The 13,271-nt window shown below is 37.6% G+C and overlaps 1 protein-coding gene across 1 annotated transcript; it reads right to left on the minus strand.

Moving 5' to 3' along the window:
• Positions 1-657: 657 nt before the first annotated feature.
• Positions 658-11,761, minus strand: NUCKS1 (nuclear casein kinase and cyclin dependent kinase substrate 1). Its single transcript, XM_075196147.1, has 8 exons — positions 11,255-11,761; positions 9,026-9,069; positions 6,992-7,097; positions 6,033-6,091; positions 4,149-4,292; positions 3,415-3,570; positions 2,319-2,465; positions 658-1,832 (listed from the first exon to the last, which is right to left on the minus strand). Exons 1-8 carry the CDS (start codon positions 11,269-11,271, stop codon positions 1,621-1,623), a joined length of 885 nt encoding a protein of 294 aa, XP_075052248.1. The 5' UTR covers positions 11,272-11,761; the 3' UTR covers positions 658-1,620.
• Positions 11,762-13,271: the final 1,510 nt, after the last annotated feature.

Raw genomic sequence — 13,271 nt, forward strand, 5'->3', positions numbered from 1 at the left:
AATCTGGTCTTCAAATATAATAATTCTCAGATCAGACTTTTCTTGGAAATATGAAAGTTCTTAAAAGGCAATATATTCACCTGTATAAATGCCAAGCATGTAACCCAGTACAAAAATCTCCTAGAGATTCAGGTACACAAGACTGGAAAGAATATGGTATGGCAAATTATTGGAATGTATTGTTAAAAGTTTTCAAATCCGTCTTGATATCAAGTCTCTTCTACTCAATGTGGCACCTTAACTGCAGATCCTAGGGGAGTGGGCAGTTTAATATATTGCAGTATACAATATACTAGAACAGTGTTGGCTAACCTGTGACACTCCAGGTGTTGTGAAACTACAAGTCCCAGCATGCTTTGCCAATATATAGCAGCTTATTGCTGGAAGGGTATGCTGGGACTTGTAGTTTCACAACACCTGGAGTGTCACAGGTTAGCCAACACTGTACTAGAACAATGAAGTTAACAGGACAGAGAACAAACTGCCATGATTTAAAGAGCACTAGTGTTTCCCCAAATTTGTAGACTCCTTTTATCTTCAATGTTTACCGTACCAATAGACAAAGCCTACCTAAAGTCAATTGTGGTGCAACACAAACTACCTGTACATTTATCTTATAGCGGGATAATAAAAAAAAAAAAAAGGAAAGACTCGTGATAACAGTTCACTTTCAACTTTTATCAGATGGCTTCCAACAATTAAAATTACATGTTTGCTTACATTAATTTTAACAATTTTCAGAAGTTATATACATATCTTTAGTCAATACCTTCAAAGCTGTCAATGCAAATTTAAAGCATGTGACTAGAGAATACCTGGGTGTGCAGAGAAGGTCAGGATAATAGAAACCTCGGCAACAGCCTGCAATAAATTGTTGCGTGGCACAGCACCTTATAGCTTACAACTGTTAAAAATGTAGAAGCTTTGTAGGACTTTTGAAGAGTTTTTTGGTTTTTAAAGGAACTGAAAAACCAATTCATTGCCATTAAAAAAAAAAAAAAAAAGTTAGAAGTGTCTGAAAATAAAGGGAAAACAAACAAACCATTAAGAACATGCCAATAAACGGGACATTAGTGTCACTGTTTCAGGCCCAAATAAGAGGGGTGGGAGAAAAAAAAAAAAAAGGTTGGCGAGCTTCCCATTAGGGAAACAGGAGGAAAATAACCAAATACTACTAAACAGCATTCTAATTTGCAGATTACCAGATCTCATCTCTAAAGTTGTATCCAATAATACAAAAACAAAAAAATGACAAAGGATTGAGGATGGGATAAAAAAAAAAAAAAAAATACAAGTCGTCACAATGCAAACTTATTTAAAAAAAATGTGCATGGCTTTATTTTAACTGGGGATGGGAGCTACCAACCATTAACCTCAATAGTGGCAAAAAGTATCACCTTTTGCTGGATAAAATAAAAAAGCGCATATGTAACTTAAAACAGAAATTAAAGACAGAGTTGGAGATGAAGTCAAGCAATACTCTAAGTCGCGTTCTAAACCCAATCTGTCCACCTGTTTTTTTTTTGGTTGTTTTTTTTAACTTTTATTTTTTTTATTAATAAAATCTCCCCAAACAATCACCCTCACACCCTTACCCCCAACCCACCCAAAACACAAGGTTTAGTCTTCTGTGGACTGAGCTTCTTCATCAGATGCCTCTTCCCCAGACTTCTCTTGTGGAGGGCTGGCAGGTTTCTTCTCTGGCGGTGGCGTCTCTGGTTCATCATCCTCTTCTTCCTCCTCCTCAGCTTTGGGCGACGGAGATTTTTCCTTGGATGCTTTTGAGGCTGCAGTGCGGCTCTTTCCTTTGGCCTTCACTGGGCTGGGCGTTACTGCAGAAAAAGGTTTTTATTTAACCAAATAGAAACTCCAACAAAAAATGCAGCTTGTTTTATTCAATTCTACAAGTAGATGTGACTAACATGGTCAACCTAGCATTTTGAAAATAACCGTAAACCCAGAGATTTTAGTTAGAAGTCAGTAAGAATATGCAGACAGACATGTTTGCCTTCACCACAATCTCATTTAGTGTGCTTATAAAATGCCCTATAACTACAAACGGAGAGGAGTGCCCTGCGGAACTACCAATCCTTTTCCTGGAAGAAGTCTGCTAGAGTCTATTGGGACTTGTCTTGCAACACTCAGAAAACAAGTTTAACCTCAAATCAAGCAGATTTCCACATAAAATTATAATCATGTGATATTGGTGTAAGAAGACCAATCATTTTTGTCATCTTGCAGATAATGACATTTAGGGTTAAAATGATCACATTGCAAAGCCATAGATCGTTATGGAAACTGGTCAACTAAATATTCACCTGTAGCTTTTAGCCTGGGCTTGGGTACTTTTTTCTGTTTCTTCTCAGGCAGAGGTTTTTTCACAATTTTCTTCTTCTTCTTTGATCGACCATAATCACTGTCATCATCATCTTCCACCATGAAATCTTCATCACTGCCGGAATCCTCTGAGAAAATACGAGCACCCTCAGTTATTAAACAAAGAATGTTAAGCTGAAGTGTCTTAATCACTGCACAACTTCTCCCGCACCTTTACACCTACCAGCCACTGAGCCTGGTGTTCAGCCAATTGCTAATTATGGCAGTGGATGAAGGCTGGTAAGTGGTTGCCATGCCAAATTTAAGCGTCAGTGAAGTAAAACCTTTTATAGTTCAAAATATTTACTGCAATGAAGAAAGCTGTATCTGGTTGTAGCTGCATAAATGGGGAGGGCTATACAGCTACAGGAGTGGTTTCATAAAATTGCTCTAAGAAAATACAACTTTTAGCATGTATTCCTATAAAAAGCAAACACGTGGAAAAGAAAGCAGAATATACTCTTGTAAGCCTTACACAAGGATGAATATAGTAATGTATCAGCAGCTAACATTTTTGTTTTCATTCACAAACTGTCCTACATCATAATCCAACTTGTGACAAATCCATTACCATGAATAAAAATGACTGCAACTTCATTGTACAAGAACTTATTTCTAACACTAAAATGAAACTGTAGATCTTGTTGATCACTTGTGATCAGACAATAAAATTGCTACACTACAGCAAATAAGTCAGGGGATTCAGGAAGGTGGCTATTGGTACATGGGTATGTGGGGAAAAAAAAAAAAAAAGTTCATCCACACACTTACCACAGTCTGGAAATTACTGTGCATTGCACCCCCTATTTTTATTTTTTTTAATAACAAAAACACCTAAAAAGGTATTTCTGGAAAATAAGAAAGATTGCATGATTTGTGTGGCTACTACACATAAAAATGACATTTCAACATGACCAGCCCAAAAAGTGCAAAAATTGCCTCAGTACAGGAACAAAAACCTCAGCAAGGAAGGGGTTAAGACATCAGTATGGAGAAAAGTGTTCCACATTGGAGATAAATAAGTGTCCTTTAACTCACTCTCCAGAAACTGTGTTTCGTCTTCCTCCTCTTGTTCCTCGTCTTCACTGCCAGCATCACCCATCAGCATCTCTCTCTGCTTGGAAACAGCCTTGGATGCTGCTTGTCTTTGTTGGCGGACATTTTTACGTTGTTCCTTTTCATCATCACTGTCATCTTAAAAAAAGAAAGCCAGAAATAAAAATAAAGCTATAGAAAAGATATGGGATATCAGATATAGAAAAGATATGGGATATCAGATTATCAGTTTAGTATTAGGGAAAAAGGACTAGACAGAAAAGGCAGCTGCCTTGAGCTTGGAAAGGCAGGTTCAGCACCTGTTTTCTACTATTTCAACGCATCATTCAAATGGTTTTGAAGAAGCCTCTAAGGAGAATTTTGCCACTTGAATAGCTTGTTAGGCCAATTGTTGGGGGGGGGGGGGGGGGGGGGGGGGGGGGGGGTGGTAGGGGGCTTGTTTGTTTGTTTTCTATTGCATTCAAAGTATTGCTAAAAGGCATCAGTACCATCACTCTACGTTGATACCTAGAGTGGCGGGTGTTTTGGAGTTTTTTGCCTTGGGTGCTGAAACACATTATTCCACAACTGAAATGACTATATTTTGCTGCACTGTAGAAAGAATCTACAAGAGTATTTCGTAAATAAGTAAAAACGAAAGATTCTGAGACAAACTTCCCCAAAATGAGGCTTGCTGATGGGAACTTGGCAGTTGAGGAAATCAGAATACAACTTACCTTGAGCAGACCTCTTCCTTGACTTGGAACCACGCCTCTTTTCAGGGGTGGGTTTTTTGCCTTTTTTACTCTTTTTTGCACTTTCATAGTCCTTGTCTGGCTTTCCATCCCCTGTGGCCAAGTCATCATCGCTGCCAAAGTCCTCTTCAAAAACAAACAAAACTCAAATTAAAAAAACATTTTAGCCAAATTTCCAAGACAGGCACAAACTGTAAATTAGTAGTTTGACTCAAAACCCCAAGAGAAAACAAAAACGAACGTGTCATACAGTCATCAGTGATTTTTGTTAAACTCATTTAAGTGATTATAACCATACATTAGTGGTGCAGAGACAATAAATCCATTTCTTAAAAGCTAACTGAAGAATCAGAACACTACCTCAACTCATTACAAATACCCTAATGTTATTGAGATCTCCTGCATTTAAATTCATGTTTAAGCAAAATGGTTGTCTTCTAAAATGTCAGTGTGTAGGGTGTATTAAGCAAAGCAGTGAAAAAAAATATTTTAAAGGCAAGAGGAATTACACCTTAAAATATTAGTTATATTAAAACCATGTGTAGTCACTGTTCTTAAGACTAAGAATTGGTGTGTCCCACATGTTTATGCTACGCTTTAGTTATATTAACTGGTAACCTTGAATGTAACACTAAACCTAATACAGACAAGTATTTGAAACAAACAGAAGACCAAAAAGCCATGGTCATTAAAACGTACCTCCCCTACTTTAATGTAAAGGTAACCCCTATTGGAACAGATCAAATTTATCTCTGTTTCAACAATTGTGACACCAAAGATTGTATCTAAAGGTTTCCCCAAACACTGTCCCGGAAGAATAAACACACATGTGCATGGATGGACTTATATCAGATCCTGTCCAAGCACAACACTCCAAGAGGACACAAATGTAAAGCATCTGTCAAAAGAATACATTATTCCCATGCGTTTCAAACAAATTTAAGTTTCCTAGCACAAATAGGCCACACTGACACCAGGTACCCACTTCTGCCTGTTATTTGCAGCTAGGAACTGCCTCATGCAGATTCTCATAGCACTGGAGGACTCAAGCCACCCAGACCTCCATAGTGTGTTACTGAAGACTAAACAGACTGTAGTAACAATATATTTGTAAACAATTTGAGCTCACAGGGTCAGCAAACACATCTTTAAATATTTCAAAAGACATCAATGTACACGCAAATGCTAAGCTTGTAACAAATGCTTCTACTACAGCCTTTGTTAAATGGTAGATTAAGGCGAGTAGCTCTCTAAATGGGAGTTTGTTTTAAAAGCAATAGGGGGTTCCAAATAAACCAATGGCATTAGGCCTCCATAACGACACAGAGCTTCTTGCAGCTACACTTAATGCAACATACCACCGATTCAGTCCAGCTACATAACAGTCAAAAGTCTGGACACAATAAATAGCACTATGGCTTCAAGTGTTACTGCTTCAGAATACTGATGCAACAGCGTAACAAGCTAGGGAGGAGGGGCTGCTATTATTGTGATGGGAAGGAAGACACATTATTCACCAAAACTTTAACAAGTTCTAAAGTATAACCTGAAAATGTTGACAGCCTGTCACCTTGTTTAGTGTATCAGTTAATTACAAAGCATGGATTACTAAAGAAAGAAATCCCATGCAAAAACAGGACTAAAAAGTAGTTTTTTCATTTTAAACATCCTCAATAGGCAATATGAGTCATGCAACAGAGTAATCAGTAGGGATAGTTTTGCAGCGTAACTGTTGTAAGGGGTGTGTCAGTGGATGAGCAGGACTAAGATATAGGAACCAGAGGCAAACAATGGCATCACAGAAAGGCCTTCTTCCTTAAACAGATGTACCAAAAACAAAAGTAGCCACATGCAGTTTAATTTTACCTGCAGAGTCACGCTCTTCTTTTTTGGTTTTCTTGACGTCCTTCTCTTCTGAATCATCACTTTTTAAAAAGACGACAAAGTTAAAAATCTTTTGCCCTCTAAATGTTCTAAAGAAACAGCAGCCTTGCCTAATTTCTACTGGAGGAACTTTACATTTAACAAAAAAAAATACTTTTTTGCACTGTAAAACACCAAGTATGAATTTTTTTTTTTTTTTTATAAACTCGCATTTTTCTCAGTTGTGATCACTCAATATGCATAATTAAGTTTGAAGGGAGTGCGAACACTAATTGCAAGACCGTTATTGGAAGGGATGGACTCCACGGCAATTCCCTATGTGGAAATTTAGCTGCAAGTATAAGTGGCAAATATTCAGAATATTGATATTGATGCAGAATCCAGATTTTTCCGCTTTTAAAAAAACACAAGCCTCTGTACTTCAATGCATATATGTGGGCAAATTACATTGACATTTCAGTGAACTAAAAAAATAAACTAAAAATAAAGTAATCTACACTCATAGGATCTAGTTATTATACTTCATTATTTTAAAGGATTAATTTAACAGGAAAAGCATATGTATATTGGTTTGGTACTAGACCAATAGTTTCAAACTAAATATTTCCAATTTCAAAATGTATGCACACTATAGGGGATATTCAATTAGCAGCAAGGGCCTGTGGTAACCTTGCACATTGTATGTCTCAAAGATGTTTCTGCTAGTCCTCGCTTATTTTTGCCCTCACCTCAGAGGTGTGAGCAACAATGAGCAATGTTTTTTGTACTGTAACTTCACAGCTAATTGACTGCCCCTATATGGCTTGAACATAGTAAAGCTAACAAGCATTACCGATTCATTGTTCATCATAACCGAGTAGCTCAGTTTTTTTAAAGGATGTACAAATCCATACAAACAGTTATTTTATAACTGGAAGACAATACTGAATAAGTGTTCTTACCTGTCTTCCTGCGAATTTTTACCAGACCGCCTTTTCTCTTTCACTTCTCTTGTAGATGCCCGAGCCTTCTTGGGTGGTGGGGCAGATTCTCTTCCATAGTCCTCGTCTACAGAAAGGAAAATAAATAAATCACTTTAAAAAGATAAATTAAACTGACAAGGTTTTTTGGGGATAAAGACAATTAAGATAATTTGTGGAAGATACAATAGGGCTCATGAACTCTGAATTTAGACACAAAATGTGCAGTGAGCTACAGTGCTCACTCACTAGCTATGAGTAATCAAAATCAATTGAATTTCATATGGCTGCAGGACAAGCACAATGCCATAGTTTAATACCATTCAGACACTGCATAGTTGCAAAGATTACTGCAATTTTTCATTTACCCCTTTCAAAAGATATGTGGCATCAACCCTTAAACATAGTTAATGGATACAGTCATATGGCATCTCCCACCAGCCCATTGACAAGTGAGGGTAAGAGCAGCTCTACATGGTTGTACATGAACTTTTTGAAGGTCTTCACTACTTTGATAAAATTAAATTCTCACTCAGAGGCAACAATTTGATTTTTAATTTGTAGAAATGTTGAGCCTGACTTATTACAAGCTAGCACCCCAAAATGTGTACATTAGCAAATTAATTAATGTGTTCAACCAGATCTAACTAAAAGTTAATCAGGTTTAAATTAAATTTATACTATTGTATTTCTGTATAGCAAATAATGACCACTTGTGCTTTGTTATTCATTTCCTGTAGGTATATACTTATTTTCAATAATTATTTTGTGTTTCTTGTATTTACCACTTTTAAACCCAAGTTATAATTGCTCACGAATGATAAGTTGTGTTTGTGGGATCGCTGTGTAAAGTGTGTTTGTAAAAGTTGAAGATACAATTTTGTCAATGTTCAAAGGGGGGGGTTCAATTGGTCGCTTTACTCTCGAAAGTAACAAGGCCTGCGTACTATTACAGTTACTACAGTAATATTTAACGCTAACTTTGCTCACAGCTTGCAGAAATCTGGGTTAAAGTTACCGTATGAACGTTAATAATGCACTGGCCACGTTACTTTCGAGAATAGCGCGGCCAATTGAATTCCTCCAAAGAGTGTTGGCTTTATTAACCATATACTGACCCAGTAATTAGCATACTGGTTTGCTACAAATCAGTGACATCACCAAAGCATGCCCTAACTAATATTCATAAAACTGCAACAGAGACCACAAAATGGATGCCTTCACATAGGCGACAGGACCATTTTAAGATGCATACCACACATACACAAGGATAGTTCCTTCTTCGCTTAAAGGTTCATTTCACTGTTATTTGCCAGGAAGAACCAAAGAGCTATAATTTGTCATCCTGACATCTGAACAGGCCAAGTGATGTACAGAAGGGTAGAAGGTTAACGTTAGTTCAAACGGCAGGTAATTTGTTTGGTTCTGCAAAGCAAACTGTAGTGAGAGTCTTTAAAATAGACAGTAGGTTGGTGGGTATTGCCATTTCATTACAATCAATATTTAGCTTTAGGTGGTGCTACATGTGCACTTTAAAGGCTATAATTAAAGTGCAGGGTTTAAATGTTCCAAATGAAAATCTTTTACATGAGTAATAAGGAGAATGTCACGTGAGTGCTTTAATCACTCAAGCAGTTTGTTTTAAACAGACAGCGGCATTCTAGACAAGTGCTAAGCACTAATTGCAACCAGTGAGCTGCAAAAACACTGTCCTTTTAAAGCTACAATAAAAACACCATAAATAAAAATTAGGTGCTTCTGAAGTTGGAGATGTGTTCGGTATAGTGACATGTGTGCTTTTCACCCTTAGTAGAGAATCCTTTTAAAAGAAAGATTACCATCAAATTCAGGAATTTCATCTCAAGTAAGCATGTCGCTAACACTGGGCCGCCTGCAATGTTACGGTTTTCTAGCTCAAAATTCAACTACTGCGCCTCAACTGTTAATATCTGTATTCTGCACCATTTTTTCAAACTTTACATTTAGTTCAGAATTTATAAGACACCTCCCACATACCATCAGAATCCTGAAACTGTGAATAATCAACCACTTTTCTGTTCCTGTTGAAAAGAAGAAAGCACAAATTAGCATTAGTGTGAACACTAACCATTGGATAATATATTACAGCAAGCTCCTAAAATAAAGAAAATAGTTAACCAGGTGGAATTGCCTTTAAAAGCAGAATGGGAGTGGCATTCTCCAGACACCTTTCCTTGAAAGTGTGTACAAAAAAAAAGCCATTTGTTTTAGAGATATGTGGGTGGAGTCTTAACTAACTTAGTGGTCTCAGCCTAGTCCCTAGTGGATAGTCTTATCAACACAACACTGTCCAATTTGGCGTAATGTGAGGTTAGGCTTGATGAGGCCTAAGAAGGGTTTCTTAAAAGAGGGTAAAAAAATTCAAACTTCTAGAAATCACTTTTTACAAGGTAATTTGACGCTTCGTTTAAAGTTTATGTACAATTTGCAAATCACTTTATCATTAAGGGACATTTATACGCTGCCTTCTGGTAGAAAACAACCTAGAGATGTATATTTCAATGGACACAGGAATTAAGTTTCAGCAGCCATTTCCCACATACCCCCAAGCATTTAGTAGAATAAAAAACTTAGCAAGGACATGACTATTTTTAAAAGTGTTTTAATTGTTGCAACAATGATGTTGCCAACTACAAACATTGACCCTTAGGGGAGTCCACATACTGACTGATTTTGAAAACGAACCCAAGCAACAAAATCATTGTTCAATTTGGCCACAAATGTATGGAGCCAAATCAGATGTGATCAGACCACTAGAGCTTAACATCTGGATCTCCACATGTTGCACAGTGCCCAAGGAAAAGATGACTGACTACACACAAGAAGCTGTCAATTTCCACTATATCAAATAATGATTGTCAGGCCAGCTTTGGTGCTACCCAGAAGGATATTCTGTTTTCACCCATAAGGGAGAAGAAAGTCTTATTAAATAAAGTTTGCAAATCTTAGTTTGGGGAGATCAATTCAAACAAATATTTCAGTGAACTTTGAGGACTTAAAAAAAAAAGTTAATAGCAAGGTTAAAGTATAGGCAGGGAACTCTGCACAAGATATAGCCACACAAGTCAAAGACAAATACATAAAATCTCCCATAACATCAAATATAAAGAATTCAATAAACTCTCTCAGTAAGGCCTGATACCATAGTAGCAAGATTTTTAACACAGACCAAATGCATACAAGTAGAATATGTGAACACATTTAACCAGTATTGTGCATTAGACTTGGTATGTACAAGACAAATATAGCAACAGTTAGCTTTGCAAATATGTACCATGAAGAAAGATTGTTGGAGTGAAGGGTTATTTTCTGGAAAAACTTACAATAACTATTTGTATGGCCATCCTGCAATTTCGTCTACAGTGGAGCAATGGAACATCATGCACCACAAAATCGTGGTAGGAAGATGTGTAGCCTTTGTTCGGATAGGCATGAACAGAGCAATGTGTTGCAGACGTTGTACACAATCTTTGCCCTTCCCCCAGAACCAGCTGCCAGCCCACCGTAACCTTGTATATAGGCTTAAAGCCCAGCTTTGCATGTAGTATACAACAGAAACCCGCGCTTGTTACACTTTATATAAGGTCTTAGTCACACACGCCCACTTCAATATCCACGATTCACGGCGTCATTTACATAGAGATCTTAAGATGTATCCAACATAACCTACTATTTTTGTATAAAACATCTTCAAACACCTCAAATAGTAATACTGTAAATTCAGTACTAGCAGCACTTCTAACACTAAAAATATTTTCACAAAAATCACCTCAAACATGTAAAAAAAAAAAAAAAGTATAGACCGTAGAGACACTGGAGAATGTGAATACTTAGGAGCCAGAGAAGTACAACAGACTGCTGATAGTTACACCTAACATAAGATGAAAGGCCACAATCTTCCAGATGCCATACTGTCTTGGTACTGGGGACCGATAATGGAACAGATAGTTTCTAATTGTGCATGTAAACTGAAATATTACAGGAAACTGTAGGAGTTTAATCCTAATACTGTATCACATTTGGATACTACCAAAACACATTTATATATCCATACACAGACGGTATACATGGCCATTCTACATGCACAGCGTATTCCTATGGAGATACATATATAGCACAATGCACGTGTAGCCGATGCCTTGGGGCAGCTGATGAGGAGACATGCACGGCCTGCTCTCACAGGCCTTCTTACCACACGGCACTCACCTGACCGGCCTGGACATGGTTCCTGCGGACTCCGAACAGCGACTAGAGACTGTAGAGGTGGGAGCGGGGGGGAAAGAGCGGCTTCCTTTGTAAGAGACCCCAGAGAGGCCGCTTTATGGAGGGTGGGGGTTGTTGAAGGAGGGGGGGCTGTGAGCAAAAAGGCCCAGGCGTATCAGTTCTGTTACCACAGACAGAGAGAAGAATTCCAGATATCCCTCCTTCCCCGGGAAAAGATCGCATTAATGGCCGTCTGACCAAGGAGTGAAAAGAGGCGGGAAAACCGGGGGAGGCGGAGCAGACGGCTGAATCTATCGCGGCAAAGCACCCGAACGAATCAGGTACCCTATAGTACCAGATCTTCGTAATTTTCAGCCTTCCCCTTCCGTTACGGGTCTAAAAAGTCTAATTCGAATTAAACTGCAATGTGTCGCTGCTTCGCTTTGCGTATCCCCCCCTCCCCAACCGCCGCCTCAAGCCCCTGAGCCAAGGGAGCAGCCTATCTCGCTGTGTGTACGCCTCGTACGCACATTGGGTGGTGCAAGACAAGCAGAGTAATGATTGGATTATTCAAAACATCACTCTCAGAGATAATTTGCTGCTACTAGATTTAGGTAGGTGGCGCGGCTGCAGAAGCGATAGTAAGTGTGATTGAGAGGTCACATTTGACAGAGAAATTGAAGATGGAGTCGGCCATGGGTTGGGAGGACAGCAGATTCGCCAATATATCATGTTGCATGTTATACTATTAAAAGTGTCGGTCACCTTATAAAAATACTATGGAGATCTAAAGGGATATCAGCACGAATATGTTTTAGGAATTATTTTCTTTGTTTATTGAAAGGACGCGAGACTGCAGATTCGTCAGAAAACACTAATTTGCATGTAAACTGCATTTATTCCATGAAAATGGCTATAGTTCGAGTACTGCCAAATGCAGGCTTTGTTTCTATTTTGAGTAAAATACTTTAGCTTGCAATATCCACTAGTTTGTAAATAAATGTGTTTAGCAACTTAAGAATATATATTCCTCAGTAATATAAATTTTATTTTAACTTGCATTTTCTATATATTTTGTTAACCTGCACTATTTTGCAAAAATGAGGAAAAATGCTTTCTCAAATGTAACCATGTATTACAACTTGTTAACAGACCGTGTCATGGCTCTACATTACCAGTTTTTAAGTAAAATAATGAAATGTAATTTGAAATAATTGCAATTTCAAATATATGACAATAATATACCTAATTTTGGCTCATAGCTTCTCTTTGGTTATGTACTTACATGCACTTTACTATTGACACAGTGTGTTATCTTGCATTTTGCGAGGTTTTCTCCCCAAGGGAAAAATACTGATCCATTTTTAATAATGAGAAACGCAACTTCGGTACTTGTGGCGGTTTTAAAAAAAAAATGTCAGGTTAACCAAGCATCACAAGAGTAAATCAGAAGCTCACACTTAATAAATAAATAAATAAATAAATAAAAAAAAAAGAAAAGAAAAATATATCTCTAAAAAAGAAGTCCTCTGCAGCTGTTCACTGGGACATAGAATGTAAAGCACTAAACACTATATTGAAATGCATAAATTGAGAAGATTGTATTGTTCTTTTATGGCAAAGGAAATTGATAGAGGGGCATATTCAATTAGCTTTCGGCTGCATGAGTCCAGTTACCGCAACAACGCAGATTTCCGTGTACACCTAATAGGGTTGCGAAGAGAAATCCATGATATTGCGGTACCGTATTTTCACTTTACACGCGTACTGCAAAGCTTATTAGCTTTGCAACGAAGATGCCCCGGAGAAATGTTTTAAACAATCAACATAATTGATGAATTAAAAACAAATATACAGCGAAAGTCTTTACTGGTAGCAGCCCTAAAATAAATACCAAGTTATCCATACTAAGTGGAAAAGACAATTTTGTTTTTAAACTGAAAGAATCGGTTCCTGCAGCACTTTTGAGTGGTGTCTGCCGTACAATAAAAAACCTCTCCTACGTATACAAGTTATCTCA

Source organism: Mixophyes fleayi, chromosome 2 (genome assembly GCF_038048845.1).
Source record: "Mixophyes fleayi isolate aMixFle1 chromosome 2, aMixFle1.hap1, whole genome shotgun sequence".
NCBI classification, from domain to species: Eukaryota; Metazoa; Chordata; class Amphibia; order Anura; family Limnodynastidae; genus Mixophyes; species Mixophyes fleayi.